The sequence below is a fragment of the Alligator mississippiensis genome, chromosome 8, assembly GCF_030867095.1.
Source record: "Alligator mississippiensis isolate rAllMis1 chromosome 8, rAllMis1, whole genome shotgun sequence".
Classification (NCBI taxonomy): Eukaryota; Metazoa; Chordata; order Crocodylia; family Alligatoridae; genus Alligator; species Alligator mississippiensis.
This window is the reverse complement of record NC_081831.1, coordinates 13,966,319-13,988,168: the sequence shown is the minus strand read 5'-3', so window position 1 is coordinate 13,988,168 and position 21,850 is coordinate 13,966,319. Positions and strand designations below refer to the sequence as shown.

General features: G+C 48.6%; 1 protein-coding gene across 1 annotated transcript; it reads right to left on the bottom strand.

Moving 5' to 3' along the window:
- Nucleotides 1-2,407: 2,407 nt before the first annotated feature.
- AANAT (aralkylamine N-acetyltransferase) lies at nucleotides 2,408-7,739 on the bottom strand. The gene is made up of 3 exons (XM_006269224.3): nucleotides 7,226-7,739; nucleotides 5,027-5,181; nucleotides 2,408-3,050 (listed from the first exon to the last, which is right to left on the bottom strand). The coding sequence occupies exons 1-3, from the start codon at nucleotides 7,380-7,382 to the stop codon at nucleotides 2,745-2,747; spliced, it is 618 nt and encodes a 205-aa protein (XP_006269286.1). The 5' UTR covers nucleotides 7,383-7,739; the 3' UTR covers nucleotides 2,408-2,744.
- Between the last annotated feature and the right edge of the window lie 14,111 nt (nucleotides 7,740-21,850).

Below are 21,850 nucleotides of genomic sequence, written 5' to 3'. Positions count from 1 at the left end.
TCGGTACTCCAACAGGCAGGAGCTGTCTGAGAGGTCAAAGGCCTTGCTGGGAAATTTGTCAGCCTTGCTCTGCCCTCCATCCATCCATCCTCAGGTAGGTGCTGTAAGTACCAATATCAAAATGCTTTTCCCAAGAGCGATTTATACCCATTTCCTAAACCAAGTAAGTTCTATCACCAAAACCACATTTTGCTGGTATAACTGCATTTAGGCTAGGACTCTCGCTTACTGTAATATGTGCAACTTCCTGGCCAGTGCTTCCAGCAAAGACATTAAGTGTTTGGGCTGGCCGTGGTGTCCCTGGCTCATGAGAGAAAGTTGGTTAACTTCTCATGTGTTATGCTGGGTGTGAACAGCGTCAGTAGGGGCAGGAGGAAGTCATGTCCTTGCTTTAAACTTGAACCATTGCATTGGTGGGAATGAAGATGGCCAGCTTGACCCAAGTGAGAGAGAACGGGATGTGCCTTGAGCTGCCATCCTCCAGGCATGGGGAATGAAAGCATTTGCAGGCAGAGCTGCCGCAGTATAACTGCTGCACTGTCTGATCTCTACCTACCACTACCGGCCCCCTTCTTAATGTTCCTCGCTACAAAGCAGCTCTCGCCCCCTGATAGCTACACATTCCTAGGATGCTTGTTGGAGAAGGCTCCTGTTACTCCGCTTTTATTCCTGACAAATATTTCTGAGTGCCAGCAGGCAAAACTTGTTCAGCAGTTCTTGTGAAGGGAGGACAAGAAGGCGAGACCTGCTATGGACCACTTGCAAAAGCAGATAAGACTCTTACATGCCAACGGCTGTACACTTCTTACTTTTCAACAAGCCCGGATGCTTGTTGGGGCAACAAGAGGAAGGCAGCAGCATGGGTGGAAAGAGGGGGGCGGTCCTCCTGCTTGGTGCTGGAAGCTCCCAAACCTTTCAGCTTCTCCACCAGAATGGGGTGTTTTTACCTCTGCCCTTTGTGCATTCCTGTGGATAGCTATTAAACAGAACTATCAGGGATGTATCCCCCGGCATCTCCAATAATGGTGGATGCAAGGAAGGTACAACAGGGTGGATCACTCTAAATATACCCTGGCCATATGCTGTCCCGCTAACGCATCCACTACTAACAACATTGGAGACAAGATAGCAGGAGATTGCTTTGACCCAGTTTAGCACTTGTTACATTATGTACCCCACCTGTGTGCTGGCCTTTGCTTGGTGTAGCAGGCTGGCAATCCCCAACTTTTCTGCAAACTTTTGAATTGGCTAAAAAAGAAAGAAGGTGCTTTTCTCCTAAGACTTTCTCTGCATGCAGTTTGAGCACCATCCCCTCCTTTCACCTGATTTCCATTACAGGATATTGAATTGCATGCTAGAACAAAACAAATAGGCCCTGAGCCTAATTAGAAAACACAACAAATAATTCTTTATTTGCTGATTAACAAAAGAACTAACTAGCAGACACGACACTGGATGTTTGTAGGTGACTTCTGTTGGTCCAGTGAACTAGGATCGCAGGATCAAGAGGCTCTTGTCTACCTACAGAGCTGGTCTGTGTAGTGGAGAAGAGGGATACAGCACTTGCTCTTTTTCTTAAGGAGAAAACCAGGTGTTGCTGCCATTTTGAGTTCTGAACAATCTTGTGCAATGATGGAATCGGTCTGGTAGGAATGATTTGCCACCTGTGATTCTTGGGACCCATTATAGCAGTAGCTTTGATTTTTGCTAGATCAGATCCATGCATGTATCTTTCTTAATGGATTTATTTATATAACTACCCCTGTAACCACGCAGGGGTGGCTGAAGGGAATTGCCTCTTCAGTCTGCAGTGGAGTTGTCTCCTTGCTGTGCTTTTCAGAGAGGATTCAGTTACAAGTCATTTTGCTCTCTACCAGGCCTTATACGCTGCATTTTTGATAGCATCCCTTGTGCTGGGTTGGAAGCTGGCGCTCTGTTTTGTTGGAACAGGGACACCCATCATTGGCCACCTACTACATCAGCTCTTGGGCTTCCATCACTTGTCAACCCGCCCCATCAGGAGGGCAAGGATGAGGGGGAGCCTTGCCATAGCCTAGCAGAGCTGTCTGTATCTCAACCTATTTACACCACATGCACGTATGCACAGATCACACTTCGTGCGTCTCAGCAGAACATGACTGAGCAACTAGCATGAGAAGATGTGGATGGTTTTTGTCAGCAGTGAGGGATGCATCAGCCACAGCAGAGTATGGTCCTGCCTCATGTCAAAGGCTCCAAGGCCACTAATAATGAAAGGGAAAATAGAGGGAATCAATTAATTGACCCCTGCTATGCTGCTTCTTGGGTAATATTTCCCCCTCTCAAATGGGCTAACCTGCTGTTGCAGCTCTGTTGCTAGCACTGTTGCCTTGAAAGCTGGTAGCTAGAAGAGAGGGCTAAGGGATGCTCTTGGCGGGGACCAACTCAGCACTTATCAAACCTGCTTGTGTTGGGCATTGCATTGGAGAAGAAAAAGTGGCATTTGCTACATTCCTGATGATTTTGGTTCCTCCTGTGCAATTGCAGTGCGTCTTATGGGGTTTGGACCAGTTAGGATGTCCAATACAACAGAGCTTGGGCCAGTCTCTAGCTGCTGGTTAAAAGGCAGCCAGGCAGAGTGCCAGGCACAACAGAGCTATGGAGGTCTTAAGTGTCCGCTGGTTGTTGCAAGGGGTAGGCATAAGGTCTGGAATATTGCCTGAGAAGCATCCAAGTTTGGAGGGGGAAGCGGGGAAGTGGGTGCCTCAGCACCCGCTGTTCCTGCGCATGAAGGCATGGCCCCCCACGGCGCACTGCATCTCGACGAAGGCCAGTGCACCCACGGTGACCTCGCAGGGGCCCAGCACCCGGAAGCCACACTTCTGGTAGAAGGGGACCAGAAAGTCCTCGCACATGAGCACAGCCCGCCGCACGTAGGGCAGGCAGCGCAGGTACTGCAGGTAGCGCCACATCAGGATGGAGCCCTTGCCCTGCTGGCGGAAGGTGCGGTGCACTGCCAGCACGTGGATGTGGACCGTGGTGCCATGGGGCTTGTGCAGAGTCATGGCGTCCTGCCGAGAGAGAGAGAGAGAGAGAGAGAGGGAGGGGATGGGGATAAGCATGTTAAAGGGCGGCTGTTCCTGCTGCAGTCCCCTTGGCTCAAGCACATGCAGGATGAATGTTGGCAGCTGGGTGAAGAACTCAGCTGGTATGAGTGGGCAGTGCCACGGTCTCACAGGGGAGCAGCCCTCTTCACACCCGCTGGCATCGGTTTCTGTGAGGTGCTTGGAGGAGAGGTGCTGCTGGATGCAGGTTAAGCAAAGGCTCAGAGCCTCCCTCCCACTATCCCTGCTTTACATATGGGGAAACTGAGGCACTGAAAGCTGGGGTCCTGACTTCATTCCCTGGCTAGCTGAGCCTTCAATTGCTGTCTTCCAGTGGCTTTGATGGGAGCAGTGCCTGCTCAGCTGTTCCTCGTGATCAAGCCAGGAGAAGCCTGGACAGTTTGACAGCTAGGCAAAGAACCCAGGAGTCCTGCCTCTGTCCCCCGGCTCCAACAGGTTAGCTCACACTCCCTTCCCAAGGAAGTCTTTATGGATTTTTTTTAATTACTTTTAACTATGTGTAATTGTAATAGGGCTTTTAAAAGCTAAAACAATCACTTCTGGAAATTACTTAGCACACTTTAATAGCAAAGGCAATAAAAATAAGTGATGAGGAGACTCTCCGAGAAATTGAGTTACCCTGCAGAGATTAGCACTCCAAGAACGCGCTCTTCCTCCCCTGCTACACCCACTCCGCAGGGCTGCCAGAAATTGATTAGTTTGTAAAGTGCTTTGAAGTTGAAAAGTGCTTTATAAGCAGTAAGTGTGTTTGTCATTAAGGGAATGGTTGTGTTTGCACTGCAATTAATTGTTCCCGAGGCTGGGTGAGGTCCTGTTTCAGTTGGTTGAGCTGGGGAACTGAGCTCCTGCTTCTATTTTTGCTTCTCGTCAGAAGGTTGGAGGTGTCCTGACGTCCAGACATGGGTCTGCAGCTGTTCTGGGGATGTTAAGCAACTGGGAGAGGGGAGTTATTTAGGGAAGGGGAATGGGATGTAACTGGCAATCCCAGGATGCAATGAGGGGTAAACTGAGGCCATGAAATGGAAGATGATGTCTTAACAGCAAAGTCTAATAATATGGGCTGAGCTCTGGGGAAATGGACATCCGTCTCAAAGCCTAGTTCCTCTGCTTGCTTCACCCATCCCCGCTCCTGTGATAATAGATCTTGACATGGTCCTCAAAGCAACTGCCTCTCCACAAGCTACTGCGCTGCCTACTAGTGACAAGGGGGAAGCTTTTACACCCATCATAGCATGGCCAATAATGACTCTGACCACCTGGCCCAGAGGCTGTACTCCTCTTTCCCCATGGCCAGCTTCTCTTGCAGTGTAAGCTCTTTAGGGCTGCGATTCTGCCTCCCTGTCCGGTTGTGCAAATTGCTAGAACTTGTGCAATGGGGTGCAGCCCTGCATTCGCTGGGGCAGCGGGGATGAGCCCACCTACTACCCCCTATCTAGAAAATCAAGGGGCCTCCATTGCTGGAGTATCCAAGTGCCTCATCATCTTCAGTGCATTTACCTTCATGAGCCCTCTGTGAGGGAAGGCAAGGCTATTATCCCCGTGTTAAGCCGGGGAAACGGAGGCATAGAGGGATAAGGTCACATAGGAGATCTGAGGCTCAGTAGGGACTTAAGTCCCAGGGTCGAGTTCTAACCACAGCACCGTCCTCTTGGATGTCTTAGGTGAATATAATTCACTCACGTCTCTAACTTTGAAAGTGAGGCCCATGATCTGTCACTGACTGGCTTTCCAAGGAAAGCTGCAGAGCTTGATGAACTGACACCACTGTGACCATCCCTCCACTGCAAATGTCCCCTGGCTGAGGAGCAGTCACACCTACATTTGTTGGATTCCTGTCTCCAGAGATCGATCGTTGTCCTCCTCTTGTTACCAAGCATGAAAAGCACATGGAAGAGAGAGGAGCTATTGGGATCTGCTCTTACCTGGCTGAGTTTGTCCTGGTCCCAAAGAGATCCTATAATGAAAGCAACCAGTCGGCCTTCTTCAAACCAGCCAAGTGACAGCTCTGGGCACAAATTCAGGAAGTGTCGGATCTCATCCATGTGCAGGGGGCAATCGCCCGAAACAGATATAAATGCTGGAAAAGAACAAAAAGGCCACATGAAAAGAGAGCTAATCCACAGCGCCTCTGAGTCTGGGTGAACATCAGGCTAATTGAAGCTAATTTACATAACGGGCATGAACCAGAAGCTTGGGATTGAAGGGACTTTTGAAGGCCCAGAGGGATTGGGCTAGAGGGCCTCACTCCACTCAGGACCAAACTGACTGCCAAATGGCAGGTCAGGAAGGAATTTTGCCCCCAGGTCAGACTGGCACAGACTGCGAGGAGGAATATTGTCTTCCTTTGCACCGAGGCATGGTCCTCTTCCAGGTTCCTCTGAGCATGAGTTAACTCGCTAGGTCTGTCACTGCAATGGCAGTGTCCTCATGACCCTGTTTTTAGATGTAGCATGGTGTAGGGTGTTTCTGGCCTTGTGCTCTTTAGCTGCATACGAGTCTGAAGTGGCCGTCCTGGTGAATCCTTAGGCAAAAGGCTGCCTGTGCATGCAGGGGATTGAGATCAGTGGCTTCCTAGTCCTATGCTCTTAAGTCTGGGAAGTTTGGATCCAGCTCTAAACAACCTGAGCCTTTTTCTGCTTTCAGTAGAAGAAGCCAGAAGGCTTTGGGCTACCTCTTCTCATGTGCACTTCCTCAGCTACCTGCCTTTTAGAGACTGGATGCCTCACCGTTGGGACAGCAAAGCCCTCCGTTTTCCCTGCAGGACCACCCTCTGAACTGATGCCTGCTCTCTCATCCGCACAGCTCAGACCCCAGAAAAGTCCTCAACGGGATCATGAGTCCCTACTTGAACCTGTTCTGCCAGCAGTTTTCTCAGTCGTTCCTGCAGCATTAGGGCTTGGTTTCAAGCCAGGCACGAAGGTTTATGTAGCTTCACATTTCAGTGTCTGCTAATTGATGTGGGGAAAACCAAACCCCGCTGGTTTGGAAATGCAATAGCTGCCAAAGCTTGATGACGGGTAGTCTGGGCAGAGGTGAAGTATGTTGTGTTCGCAAAACGTGTGACCTTCAGGAACACCTTTGCCTTCTAGCAACAGCTGGGGTAACCTGTCATTTTTGTCTGGGTCTCAGCTGAATTCCTCTTGGGAATAACTCGTCTTTGGCTGTGCAGGTTTCCTGGCACACCTTAGAAATGGTCATGAGAAGGAACAAAGGGCAAAATTAAATCCAGTACTAAGCCAGGGTGTAGATCTGGGAGCAACGCTGGATATGGCTCAGCATCTTCAGGGCTTTGAAGACTCAGAGAATCCTCCTAAAAATAACTGGCCTCACTACAAATGTTCCTGGATCTAAGAAGCTTTTAGTCTGTGCCCTGCTGGGTGCGGAGGCCAAGAAGATTATTTCATGCTACTGAGTCTGGTCCAGATGGCTACAATGTGCAGGAGGTACGCAGCAGGGAGGGTAGGTGACTGTTTCTGGTCCAGGTGACTCTGTCCTTGCTAGTATAGTAGGAGAAAAGGAACAAGTGCTCTCCAAGCCATTGCGAGGTGCGCATTGGCATCTGACTGCACGAAGCCTGTCTGGGGAGCAGGTTAATGTGTCCCAAAAACATAGCTTCATGATGGGCCAAGGCGTTCCCTCACTGGCATCGTTCCTCGAGGCACAAAATGAGACCCTGACATGGCCCTGAAACAGGAGTCCACCCTCTAGCCGCCTCCTTCCCAGTGACCCCAAAGTCGCCACCATCTCTGTGATTCTCTCTGGGCTTGGGGGCTGGAAGAACGGGGAGCAGCGACTGTTTTTGGAAGGGCAAAGTGAATTTTCAGACAACTCTGTGAACAGCTGAACAGCAGGTTATAATGGAGCTGACACTAGAGACTCCCCTGGTATTTCCAGCCTGGCTGGTGGCTCATTCTTTCCCTGTGTTTGACTCTATAAAGCACTTCGGGCTTCAGTTTCTGTGAAAGCTGCGGTGGTAATTCCCAGCTATTTCTCATGTGCGATTTAATTGTGTAGTCTCCAGCCCCGAGGGACATTTCCATGCCTACTCTAGCATTTTTACTAGAGGGCAGGGAAGGGCTCTAAACCTAGGAAGGGGTCTGGCAAGGAAGAACGGTCCTTACCTTCCCTCTCGATCTCGAAGACGCTGATGGCATCCTCGGGGCTGAGGCACCGGAACTCGCTGGCCGGGAGCGTGTGTCGGCGCTGGCGTCCGGGGGAGCTGCGGGGAGACATCAGGTGAACGGGCTTCAGGAACGGCAGGGCGCTGATCACCGACATCTCCCGTCTCCTGTGCTGCTGCCCTCTGGAAATGCCTTTTGGTCACCAGCAAGTCGCTATATCAGTAAATCTTCCCTGGTGCGATCAGCCAGGGGCTGGAAATACCTGCTGAGCCACAAGGGATTAGGCAGTGTGCCTTCCTTGCTCTATATATACACATACCAAGCCCTGAACGTGCTCACACAGCAGCTTGGGCAGCCCATGCAAATGTTCCTGGGCTCTTAGTCATTGGTGCTGCCTGATGTAAATGAGGTTCGACCCGTCATGGCGCTGGGGCCCATGCATGGGCTGGGTTGCAGAACCAAAGCCCATCTACCCACCATCAGAAGCACAGAAACAATAGCCAGTGACCCAGCTGCTGGAGACCCGGGTGGGAACAACAGAGCACAGGGAGGAACCGTGGCTTTTAGAGGCAGCGGGGTTAAGCGGCGAGATGGGCAAGGTTAATGCGCTGACGTGAGAGAGGGACAGAACATCGCTCTCCGATCACCAGAAAGCTGGATCTGGGGGCTGCACAAGTGCTTTTAGAGCCTGATCCTGGCCGGGGCTGAGCATTCACAAGGTGCTGTGCACCCTCTGACTGCTGCAGCTCAGAGCCCCGCAGAAGCTGCTGAGCACCGTGGAGCATTGGGCCCTCCGTGCTGTCATGGCCTACTGCTTCCTGAGATACCCTTACAGGAGTCTGGGCATCCAGCAGGCTGGCTAGTCCCAGCTGGCCCTGGGTACCTGAGTGGGTCTGGCTGCCCCTGGCCTGACTACCTCCATCTGGCCCTAGTTACCTGCAGCTTCCTGCCTATAAAGAGCAGCCCTTTCAGCACCTGCTTATAAACAGCAGCCCTTTCAGCACCCTTGTTTCTCTGTCTAGCTCCGAGCTTCTGACTCCTTGTTCTCAGGTTCTGCTTGTTGTTTCCTGGCTCAAGTCCGGAGCATCTGTGTCCCGGTTGTCTCCTGACACTTGTTACCACTGAGCAATTGGCAAGCTGGACATAGAGGCCAAGGTTTTTCCTGCTTTGAGGCGGGGAGACTGTCCTACTGCAGGGGCAAGGGGTTGGAGAAAGGTGGTATGCAGAACGGCTGAGTTTGGAGCTGCCGTGTGCTAGGCTGTGGTGGGGGAGATATCGGGTATGGAGGGGGAAACCCACCGGCAAAGCTATTTAGCAGGGCAGGTGGCTGTAGAAGAACTGCCCAGCTGGAGTTTCCAACTGGGCTGGGAGCAGAGTGCAAGCAATGGGGATGCAAGGCCAGCATGGCCACCTTGGTTCTCACACATGCTCTGCCATCTGCCTTTGTCTGGCGCTGGTGCCCTCCCTTTTCCAAGAGCTGCTGACAGCTCCAATTGAAATGCCTGTTTTCTATGATACAAATGGGCTGTGGCTGGAGACAAGACATGAGCCCATAACACACAGGGAAGGACTTTGCCAGGACACATACCACCTGCATGGCTATAATCTGTCTCCGGATCCTCCAGAGCTAGACCTGATTCTGCAGTTCATCCAGCTTCCAGCCTTTACAGCACCTTTGCCACCAGGTTCCCTGGTTTGGTATGAGTAGCAGAAGGCTCTACAAGAGACTCCATGACTGGGGGCAAGTTGGATCATCTGCTCCCATTTGCTGCAGTGGGCTGCTTAATAGGAGGCTTCCACCATGGCTTGTACTATGGGGAAGGGAGGGATGTAGGAATTTGCTTGCAGCTGCTATTTCCCAGCTGTGACTATGGGGAGAATGATACACAGGTCTGCCGGTGAGATGCACTGAGGCTTAGCAAGAGGAGAAAAATCTCTAGCCTGAGGCTCCTTTGATTTCCCAGATGCTCTCAGAGCCATTCAAGGTTTGCTCAGCTTTACAAAGCAGTCCTTTATCCTGGGGGAGAAATCATGCATAAATGAGTGGGGGGGGGGGGAGATTACTGAGTCCTTTGTCATCTACACATGAGGCAATCTAACCTGAAGTCAGGGATGAGGATAAGCAGATTTTGACTTGCTTGGCTCCCTCAGCAGGTGGATGACACCAGCTTATACTTGGTTATGCACTTAGGACAAGTCTGCATGAGAGGACACGTGGTTTATAATGATGTAGCTTGTGGGTGGGAGCTATGGCGGTATAAAATCCTAGATGGTAGGTAAGCCAAGTTGTAGTAGTTGGATGTGGCTGTTTTATTTTGAACCTTAGACACTCCTATGCACTAATGGATCCCTTACGTGACTTAACCCTTATTCTCTGGACTTGGCCACTGTTTCTTAGTCTGAGAGTCAAATTGACCTTTCATGGGTCTGGAAGAAAGGGAGCTTCAGAAAGTTATTCCAGCGGCGAGTGGAGGCTGCCCCAGGCCTCATGAATTCTCAGGATGGTATTGCACGGCTGCTTTGGTAAAAGAGTAAAAGTTATCCAAGTGACTGAGGTCTTTCAAGAGTAGCAGGTAAGCTGTTTACAGTTAGAATGAGTTCACCATGACTTTGGCGGTGGTCCCATGGTGAAGGGGTGGTAGGACCTCACAGCAGTGCATCCCTCTGCTTTGAAAGGGCAAGATCTGAGCATAAGTTGGAAAAGTGACTGTTAAGGAGTAGATTCAGCTATGCTGCCTTGGCTTCCCAAGTAGAGGGCCTGCCCAGGCAGGGAGATGCTGCTCTACCATGAGCAAGAAAAGCGCAGGCTCATGCTCTTGAGTGGCTCTTTCTTCAAACCCTGACCTCCCATCTTCTACAATATGATTGATTGAAAAGAAAGTCCTGGAGACCCTGCCTATAAGTCTAATCCAAAGCCCATCCAAAATGATAGAAAAACTACCTTTGATTAACGGTCTTCAGATAAAGCCCTAAACTCTTGTTGGCCAATGTCTGTATTTCATCCAGTGCAGGCTTTGGCCTTGGAAGCAGCTTCCAGCTGGATCAAAGACTTCCAGGACAATAACTGGCAGCAGCTTTTAGTGACCACTTTTAGGTTCTTTTAGTATCTGTTCCCCTCTGCTCAGCTGCTGATTCCCAGCAGGTTTCCCAAAGAGCTAGAAAAATTAGTGGATCACCTTGTGACAGAGAACGGGAAAAATTGCACAGGGTGCATCTACCTGGGTCCTAGTTTCCATAGATCATGAGACACTTAGCTCCCACCTCCAGCAGCAGTCAGGCTGGGCAGTGAGACCTCCACTCCCTCCATCCACTGTGGCAAAAGACATAGCCACGTGGGGTTGTATAGAAACAGGCCCAAGCTACAAAGTTCTGCCCAGCTGAGTCTACAGCAGATTTCAGCGTCCTTGCACAGTGATTCCACGGTTCGTGGGATGTAGGTTTCTTGGTGGAGCAGCTACTCTGAAGAGAAGCCTGTGCTGAGCAGGGTGTTTCTTCCTATATCCTCTTGAACTACATACACACATTTGGCCTGATCTGGAAACCATTGAACATAGACTTCAGATCAGGCCTTTCTATGGCCAATGTAGGTGCTAAGGGCAATTGTTTACAGTCAAAGTATGTGATCTTGCAAATATGTGCATGGCTTATTACTTATGTGTTCCAAGGATCAGGACCTTTGTAATCTGGTCTAACTGGGAATGGCAGCAGAGGTATGGAATGGGCCTGAAGATATAACATGGTGACAGTTTATCTTTCTTGCGGAGAAAAGGACCCAAATCAAATCTCCCCAAGCTTTGAAGAACCTGGAAAATGGCTGCAGATCCCAATCTGGACTTTATCACAGGCCCTTAACCTTTTTGTGGGCTTACGGTGTCTCCCCTAAGAGCATAGACAAGCCTTGATCGTGGTGGATGCATACACAATCCTTTATTGAACCTAATGAACGGAGGCCTTTAGTTCCCATATTAGCTGGTCACAGCCTGTTGTACCTGACCTCACAAGACAGGATCGATTCTTCACAGCCCAACTAGATCTCTAGATGTAAAAACCTCAGACATGGATTAAACCCTACACCTTGAACTTGCCCCGAACTTCTGGTGTGCGCGCTAGAGAGAGTGAGCACCAAATGATTAAAACTAGATAGAAGCGCATAATATTTTTGTACAACTATCCATTAAATTCACAGGAAATGCACTTCCCACAGCTGGAGGTAATGGGCAATTGTGCCTAAAAGCTGACTCTCATGAACAGAAGTGTATCATATGATTGTTTGCCAGCTAAATACAGGCAGTGATCATTGCAAACTGAATGATCAGTGTGATATCAGGTTACTCAAGATTACTGATGGGCAGGTGCTAGTCTCAGCTTCTAACAATAGGCCTGTAACAGGTTAATAGGATTTTCAGAAAAAAGAAAAAAGCAGACGCATTGCTGGCACTGAGAGAGTGGTGTAGAAACAGGACTATGGGGAGTTGAGAACAGTGTGCTTGGAAATGGTTTCTGTGAGGGGGAAAGCTGGTTCTTCAAAGCGTAAAAGGTTTTTCAGTAAAGGGCCTTCTTCAACACTGATCCTGATTTGGAAAAAAAAAAAGTGTGAGAGAGGGCAGGAGCTGAGTGGGAGAGTGACCGGATTGTTCAAACATCACATTTTGACATTTTCAAAACAAGGTTTTCCACTTTTGACAAGACAGTCAACTAGAATGACAGTCTGGTTACAAGATCTACCTAATTTATAGTAGGGGGGAAAAGCCCAATTAGGAAAAGGTCAAAATCAAAATGTTTTAATTGATTCCATTAATTTATTTCCCCTCTTTTTTTTTATGGATTATCCATTTAAAAAAAAAATTAAATTGACTTGTCATGCTCCTTTGAAGTGAGGAGATAAACTCATGCAGTTGTGCCAGTAAACGATGTCCAAGAAAATGGACCTATCTCGGGCCCAGCTCTCACTGTTAACAAAGTATTGCTGCTTTTTTTACTTATAGTGAATTGCTTTATTTGTTGTGTGTGAATTTAGGGGCACAGGACAGTTTCTCCAAAATGTTGTAATCTCTGAGCTCTGGAAGCAGAGATGTGATATTGCACACGTATTTGCGTGATGAGCGTTATCTTGGACTAGACTTTGAAGAGTAAAAAGAGAACAAGGAGAAAACATCAGATGGGAGAGGCCTGATTAGAAGGGCGACTATTCTAGATCCCATGGCCTCTAGCGTGAAAAACAATTACAGCATGGACGTCTGCAGTCCACTAATAACAGCTTGAGACAAGGGTTGAAATCCTGTCCCTGTAGATGTCAGTGAGTGAAGATTTCATCCTCCAAGCCTATAGTTTAGATCAGGGGTTGTCAACTGGGGGTACACATACCCCCAGGGGTACCTGAGAAGGCCCTAGGGGGTATACATGGGTGGGCAGGGATGGAGCGCTGCCATGCACGATCCCATGCTGACCCCCACCCTGTGTCTACCCGCCCTAGAAATCCCCCTCCCCCCCTTGCTCTGCGTCTAGCTGCAGGGGGTACACTGACTCAAAAAGGTTGAAAAACCCTGGTTTAGATATTTATTTGCAAAAAATTTGAATGCACATCTGCCCTTTTTCTGGTGGTCACCATCATTTTGTGCTTGCTCCTAGCTGTGAATACACAGAAGTCTTTAAAAACCTACATTTCTTTTAACTTGGCCTACTTGAGCTAGGGCCATCACATTGTTTTAAAATTCTTAAAAAAAATTACATTGTATTCCAGGATGTGTCGGATAGGTGAACTGTGTGTTAATCTAAGACGATGGTTCTCAACCTTTTCAGATTCAAGGCACCCCTCAGAAAATGCTAGTTTTTAGTTTTCACTTGTGTTTTGACTATGGAAAAATAACAGAGTAATTGTTCATTGGCAAAGAACTCAGACCACAACAAGACCAAATGTTTTTAACACTCCAGATTTCTATTTGAAATCTCCAGCTTTATCTTGTGAGTCGCATTTGCCCATTAACAGCGCTAACATTGCGCAACAACCTGTGGCACCCTTGAAAAGATCTTAAGGCACCCTGGTTGAGAATTACTGATCTAGGATATCCCTCATCAGCTACATCAACAAGAGTAATTTCCTGTGTGTAGCTGGAAGTATTTATCACTTCTATTCTACATCACTAGAAGTAACTTGGAGTAATCAAAATGTATGTGTTAACTCACTCTATAGATGATTATTTCATGTTCCCTTGGGCACAGGCTGAGAACGATATATAGTAAAGGCCAAATCCCAAGGGGAGTTCAGTGTGGCTGTATCTAGTAGTATTTGTGACACTTACTATTGAGCCTAATGGAACAAAGTGCTGCTAACTGGATTAGCCTCATGCAGCAGTTGGATAAACCCCATTGCGCCATTTGATACCAACCTCATTGCACCATTCAGATAAATCCCAGCAAATAATGCAGTTTCTTTACACAGCCAACTATCTATCAGTGGCTTGCTGAGCTCCTGTACCAGGTTCTCAGCAAACCTCCAGATCCTGCCCTACACAAACATTTAAGTAAATACGTGAAGGCTAGGCTCACATATCCTTACTCATCTGAGCAGCACTTCATTCGGTGAGCCGTGATTATTTAGATTCATAGATGTTAGGGTCGGAAGGGACCTCAATAGATCATCGAGTCCGACCCCCTGTATAAGCAGGAAAGAGTGCTGGGTCTAGATGACCCCAGCTAGATACTCATCTAACCTCCTCTTGAAGACCCCCAGGGTAGGGGAGAGCACCACCTCCCTTGGGAGCCCGTTCCAGAACTTGGCCACTCAAACTGTGAAGGAGTTCTTCCTAATGTCCAATCTAAATCTGCTCTCTGCTAGCTTGTGGCCATTGTTTCTTGTAACCCCCGGGGGCGCCTTGGTGAATAAAAACTCACCAATTCCCTTCTGTGCCCCTGTGATGAGCTTATAGGCAGCCACAAGGTCGCCTCTCAACCTTCTCTTGCAGAGGCTGAAAAGGTCCAGTTTCTCTAGTCTCTCCTCGCAGGGCTTGGTCTGCAGGCCCTTGACCATACGAGTTGCCCTTCTCTGGACCCTCTCCAGGTTATCCGCATCCTTCTTGAAGTGTGGCGTCCAGAATTGCACGCAGTACTCCAACTGCGGTCTGACCAGCGCCCTATAGAGGGGAAGTATCACCTCCTTGGACCTATTCGTCATGCATCTGCTGATGCACAATAAAGTGCCATTGGCTTTTCTGATGGCTTTGTCACGCTGCTGGCTCATGTTCATCTTGGAGTCCACTAGGACTCCAAGATCCCTTTCCACCTCTGTGCCACCCAGCAGGTCATTCCCTAGGCTGTAGGTGTGCTGGACATTTTTCCTCCCTAGGTGCAGCACTTTGCATTTCTCCTTGTTGAACTGCATCCTGTTGTTTTCTGCCCACTTGTCCAACCTATCCAGGTCTGCCTGCAGCTGTTCCCTGCCCTCCGGCGTGTCCACTTCTCCCCATAGCTTTGTGCCATCTGCAAACTTGGACAGAGTACATTTGACTCCCTCGTCCAAGTCACTGATGAAGACATTAAAGAGTATCAGTCCAAGGACCGAGCCCTGCAGGACCCCACTGCCCACACCCTTCCAGGTCAAGACTGACCCATCCACCATGAATCTTTAGGTGCGACCCTCCAGCCAATTCGCCACCCACCGGACTGTGTAGTCATCCACATCACAGCCTCTTAACTTGTTCACCAGTATGGGGTGGGATACCGTATCGAAGGCCTTCCTGAAGTCTAAGTATACGACATCCACCCCTCCTCCTGTGTCCAGGCGTTTTGTAACCTGGTCATAGAAAGAGACTAGATTGGTCAGGCACGATCTGCCCTCCACAAACCCGTGCTGGTTTCCCCTCAGCATAATTTGTCCTGCCGGGCTCTCACAAATGTGAGCCTTGATAATTTTTTCAAAGACTTTACCAAGGATGGAGGTGAGACTGACTGGCCTATAGTTGCCCAGGTCCTCCTTCCTCCCCTTTTTGAAAATGGGGACCACGTTAGCCCTTTTCCAGTCCTCCGGGACTTGGCCCGTGCGCCACAAGCGTTCGAATATTCCCGCCAGTAGCTCTGCAATGATGTCGGCCAGTGCCTTCAGCACCCTCGGATGGAGCTGATCCGGGCCTGCCGATTTAAAGGCATCCAGTTCTTCCAAGTGACTCTGCACCATCTCAGGATCTACGTATGGAAGTCTGGCGCCTTGCTGCTGCCTCTCTACAACCCCAGTGAGAGACTTGTCGTGCCCCTCGCTTAGGAGCACTGAGGCAAAGAACTCGTTGAGGAGTTCAGCCTTGTCCCCCCTGTCCGTCACCAATTGTTTCTGCCCATTTAGCAGGGGTCCTATTCCTCCCTGGGCCTTCCTTTTACTCCCAATATATCTAAAAAACAATTTCTTGTTGTCTTTTACTTGGGTTGCCATCCTCAGCTCCATGGTAGCTTTGGCCCGCCTAACTGCCTCCCTACAAGCACGAGCAGAGGAGGTATACTCCTCTTTGGTGATCTCACCCTGTTTCCACTTTTTATGTGCTCCCCTTTTGGCCCTTAGGCTGCCCTGGATTTCTCTGGTCAGCCATGGAAGCCTCCTGGCCCCTTTCCCTTTTTTGCCTTGCTCGGGGATCGTCTTGCTTTGTGCCCGAAGGATCGTTTCCTTAAGGCACAGCCACCCTTCTTGGGCTCCCATCCCTTCAAAACTCCTACTCTGCAGTGCGTTTTTGTAAGGAAGGTCAAAGACCTGTCTGAGCCTAGTGCTCCTCTACCCCATTGTCTGAGCTAGTGCAACTAAGGCAGTCCACTTTCTGGAGCTGATGGTATACCAGGCAGTGAGGTGGCCAGCACTGTAGCCAGCCACCTTTGAGTCCCCAACACAAATGGCCAGGTGCCCATTTATAGCTAGACTACACATGGCTTTCTGGCATGAGTCCAAAATGAGGCTCAAGCTCACATCTCTGAGTCCTTAACCACTCAGCCACTGCCACAGCATCCCTAATTATTTGTATAACAAGGGGCAACAAGAGAAGTAAGGGGATCAGAATACACCCCAGTTATTCATTCATGTTGTAATGGGCCAGCCACAGGGGACATGCATTCATTCATAGAGAAATGATTTGCATTGTGATGAATTGGTTTGCCATTCTTTGGTCAGTCTCTTTCTTTATCATATAACTCTTAAAAGCCAGTCTGTACACAGCGCTATTTAGAGACCAATACAGAAGTAATGATGCTGCCCTATATGAGATGAAGACACTTATCTACATAGGGTAGGATTTTTTCAAAACTGCCTAAGGAATTTAGGCACTCAGTTCCTGTTAGTAATGAATGGGAGTCTGGTATGCCAATCCCTGAGGCAGCTTTGGAAATCTCACCCAAAACTTCAGTCTGCAACAGACTTGGGTAGAAATCAGTAATACCAAGAACAGGCTGCCCAGTTGTTTGTCTTCCTTTTCCAGTCTGCATTCAGTAGGTATATCCTGACCGTGTGTCACCATTTTCACAACTCAAATGCATCATTTTTATGGAAATAATCATTTTCTTCCTGATTCCTTTTGCAGCTCCCCTGTTTATAAAAAAAATTGCCAGCAGATGGGATGACACACATAATAAAAATAGACCAGACTGCACTGGTATAGTATCAACCTTAACTACTAGAGAACTGGCACACCACTAAAATCCATCACCCAAGGATGATGTATTGTTTTATAGAGGTAAATAAGTATCATTAGCTCATTTCACACATGGGGAAACTGAGGCATATAGAAGCAAAAACATTTGTCTTAGCTTACAAAGTGATTCACTGTCACAGCTAGGCAGAGAATCCTATGTTGTCTGTTTTAGACAAAGCTGCTGTTCAAATAAAACCATACACAAACTCATAGGAAACATTATATTCAATACTAATAATGATCTAAAGATTCAGATAGTGAATATTGATGCACAGTCCCATAATACATAAGGCGACATGAACTCGTGATGTCTTTGTTCTACTCTGAATGTCTGTTAGATTAGGGTTTAAATATTCAGGACTGTTAGGACTCTTGAGGGTTTGTTTGCATCATAAACTATAAAATTACACCTGAAAATCCTCTGCAGTAAAGCTCTGGGGTTTTCAAAGATTTGTTGCACACAGATTTAACAAGCTTGGGATAAAAGATGGGGGAGTATCCACATCGTCATCATCTGTATTGGGGTCAATCGCAATACAGGCCAATTCTACTTTTACAGAGTTCCTTCCATGAGACAATGCACCATGTCCAATTGCACACTGTGTGGAGAGTTACAACGATGGTCTCAGTAACCTCTGCTCTCTTCCCTAGAAAATCAGCACTGGAGCAGATATAGGAGAGAAACCGGCACTTACGTGAGCGTGCACGTGAAATAGGATTTCCCTTATGGCCCCTGAAAGTTTGCTCCTCTGGTTGATGAGATTGGATCTCCCTGCTGCAGAAGGGAGGAGAAAACAGACAATAGTGAATTTTGATCTGCCTCCTGCTTTTGTTGAGCTGCAGGGTAAGAAGCCCTCCTTATATATTCGTTGTTTATGGAGCATGTGATGAAGTTCTAAGAAGTTTATAAACCCTGATGAGGCAGCAAGAGAGAGAGAGAGAGAGAGAGTCTTTAAGGTGATAGGCCAGCAAAAGGAGCTGAGAACAGGCTTGTCTTTCCTGGCATCAATTGTCTTCAGAGGGATAAAGCATTTTAGCTAATTGCTACATGCTTGTGCTTGATGCAGGCTCCCAGCAAACAGGTAGATGGAACAGATAACAATGTGCACATCTAGGAAGCAGATGAAAGATCAGTATATGAGACACTGCGGGCCCATTTGAAATCCAAGGGAGGCTTCCCATTGACGTCCATGTGCTTTGCAGGAAGCCCTGACTGAGCTGCATCTGGCTGTGAAAGAACGGGGGATTCAATTCCACTTGCCTTCAATGCCTTGCATTATAAACTGAAGCTGCATTGACCCCACATGGTTGATAAAAGTGTTCTCCAGAGCCTTTCACCCCAGTCAGCTGCTCTGTATCCCAGTGAGCACATTATGGAATAGCTTATCTAATACTTCATAGCCCCCTAATGCCACTGCCTAAACCGAGAGAGAAAGCCTGCTTCTATTTTCGTGTAGATGAGAAGATAATACTCTTGCAGCCAGTCCAGCTGTACTGGGGTACAGTCACCAGCACAACAGAACTGGGTACAGTAGGAAGACACAGACCTGTGAACACGCTCCTGGCTTGATGGTAGAGAGAAATATCTGGTAAATGCATGCAGGTAGGTGTAGGGGGTTAGGTGCTAGAAAGTTATTGTGTGCAGAGCAGCAACAATTGTTCCCAAGGTGTTTTAAATCTCAGCGGCATCCAAATGTGGACATGACTGACACTGATGCTAATAAGGATGTACTCCAGTGAGGTCAATCAGTTACACAGAAGTACAACTTGTGAAATCACAGGCAGACTTGATTTTCTGCCCTTTGGAGGAGCTTGCAGATTAAATGGCAACCCCTGCCTGTCTCTTTCCTGAATAGTCTAGCTCAGTGGTCACCAACCAGTGGATCTCAATCCATCCGTAGATCTTGGAGCCTCCTGGAGTCGATCCGAAGCTGGGGTGGGGGCTGAATGCTCGTGTGCATGCATGCGCGAGCCCCAGCCCAGGTCAGTCCGTGGGGTGGGAAGGGGTGGGGGCTAGATAGAGGTCCCCACAGTGAGGAAGTGCCACAGAGGCAGGAGCAGGGATAAGTTGAGTGGGGCCCTGGCTGGGTGGGACTTACCTGCTGGGGAGGCGCACGCCCAAATAATTTTGTCTTCCTCTGCCTCAATCTGCCCCCCTCCCGCTTTCACTCCCCACAAGCTTACCTGCTGGGTGGTGGCGCATAGTACATCTTGCATTGCTTTTAAATACCAAAGGACTTAGGTCTCTTTGTACTAAGGTGCACAGTAAATTTCTCAGCTTACAGACATCAGGCTGCTGAGCGCTCCCTCTATTATATCAAGGAGGATTCAGCTCGAGTGCATCTGGAATTGTGGACAGCCATAGACCATTTAGCAGGCAGATCCAGACTCCCTAGCCATGTAGGGCTTTAAAGGTTAAAACCAATGCCTTAACCTCCCCCTGGACTCCTGGAGTCAGCCATGCAGACCCTAGAGCAGTAGGATCACAAGCTTACAGTGAGCTGGAATAGGGGGGTCCTAGTGCAGCAGACCAGTCTCCAGGGCAATGTGCACCTGAGGCATCAGACGCCAGCTGGCAAAGGGTCTGGGCTGGCAGAGCAGATGGGGACACGGGCTGTGCACGTGGGGCTATGGGTGGGAGAAGATCAGACAGGGAAGAAGGTCCTGGAGCCCTCTTCTGCTGCTATTAGGTTGGGCATCAGCAGAAGCACCAGGAAGTCAGATGAGGCTGGATGAAGCATGATCAGGGACATCCCAGCAGTGCATGGAGCTGAACCAGCACGTGAGGGTAAGGGCACAACGGGTACACGTTCTCAGTACAGCTAGCAGGATGCAGGGGAAGAGGGCACAGGCACACGCATGCCCATCCAGCCCTGCTTGCTTTCTGTATCTGTTTTATTCATGATTTCCCTTTTCATTCGGTGCCAATTAGGTCCATGGTCGATCTTGGGTTGCTTTTAAATGCTCATGGTGATCTCCTACTTAAAAAGGTTGGAGACCACTGGTCTAGATTGACTTTGCTGCACGGGTCAAGGCAGCAGGAGTAGGCCCTTTCAGAGTATACTGTTTCAGATGCAAGAGAGCATAAGGGAAGGGTTTGACAAAGGAGTCAGCACAGAATCGTGGGCTGATGCTGTTCCAAAATCAGTGACGAAACATGGGCTTCCATCTTCCAAGCCTCCATCAAAACAACCTCCAAGATCAAAAGCTTTTTCCCCTTCTTCTTTTTAAGTATTTTCCATGGAATCCAAACTGAAATATCCCCCAATCAACAGCTGATCAGTAGAAAAGACACTGCAAAGCACAAACCTGCCCAGGTGAACACAAATCAGAACAAGGCACCCCTTGCCCTGCACTTATATCTTTGCTGCTTTGCCCAGCATAGAGGTGGTTTTGTATGAGACAAGGGTGTGTAAGAAAACAATCCTTCCCTCCCCACCCCTGTGACTGTCTAGCTGTCTTGAGGGGTCATCGACTCCATTAAAATGTGAGCATTACTAATATACTGTGTTTTACATATTTAGCAACTCCAGAGACATCTTCAAAGAACCCAGAGCTGTCATTTCTCCGTCTCTCTGAAACTAGCCCTTAATGCCCATAACTTCTGAGCCAATGCTGTTTGTTTCGAATTGGCGGCAGCAGGGGAGGAGGAGGGAATGACATTGCTTTTTCATTGCAATTACTTTGGAATTAACTGCCACCCGCACTCAGCCCCCAGATGCAGAGGGAGGCCCATTCTGCAGTTAGGCCCTGTGCTGCTTTCTGCCTTTCCCTACTGCAGTGCATGAAAACGATGACTCCCAGGGGGAATTAAGCAGCTTTTAGCATTTTGCAGTGTAACAGCATCTCGCCCTCCCAGGGCAGGGTCCCCGTGGGAGGCAGATTTGGATGATGTCATGCTTCTGCCTCACATTTCATTGGCCAGTGTGTCTTCGCAGCCTACTTTTTTGTATGCTTGGAATGAGCCAGAACAACCCACCTTCCAGCTCCTGTAATTTGAATTTAGCACCTAATCAAGCTCACTGGGCCAAATTTCCCCCTGGTGTAAACTGGCAGAGCAGCATCGCTGTCAATGATGCTCCGCTGCTTGATGCCTGTGGATAATTTGCCTTGATGATTATTTTTCCTCACTCTCCTCCACATTTTTAATAATCAGTGCTCCGGAAAGCAGCAGGGGGATGCTGGAGTGCTCCTTATTGCAGTTGTTTCACAGCACTACCTCTTTCTTGGAGCTGATTCGATGCATTTCAGTTTCCCTAGGATTGCTGCTTAGCAATTGAAGATGCTGCCCCTCCACTTCACTGCTTCCCCCCAGCACAAGTTGGAGCACTGAGGGGAAAAAGTATATATTGGGTGTGCAAAGTCAGATTTCATTGGCTAATTCTAGAGGGATTAGTCCTCCTTGCAGAGAAAAAAGGGTGGTATATTCACCCCATAACTAATGGGAAAGGCCGTGGCTGAAGGATTAGCCAGGAGAGGAGTTCAGATAGGGCTGTGATCCCCATTTCTCATCTCATGTCTCTGGCCATGGACTGGGGACTCTGAAAACCATGTTCTTCCTAATTTTTTTCTAGCATGGGAATCCCTCCCCTCCATTTCCCCCTTTTTCAGAGTATCAGCTGCATCCCCTCTTGCACTTCAGTCTCCTCTGGGCATTTGTCTTGTACTCACAGGCTTTGCTGCACTGCGCTGGAGACCTCTGGGTCTGCAGGATTGTCTCCTGCTTCATGGGGGAACAGAAACAGAGCCATATCCTCATCAATGGCCAGTCAAACTGTGGCAGTAGAGATCCTGTACATCCTGTTCCTGCTGAGTGGCACAACAGTGGTCATAATTCAAGAGGAATGGAGTCAAAATCAGAGACAGAAGGAGAGCTTCATTCATTTATGTTTGACCAAGAAAGACTCAGTCTCCATACAAACCACTGTCTCAAGCAGAACTTTCCCCAGGGACCCACTGACCCAGA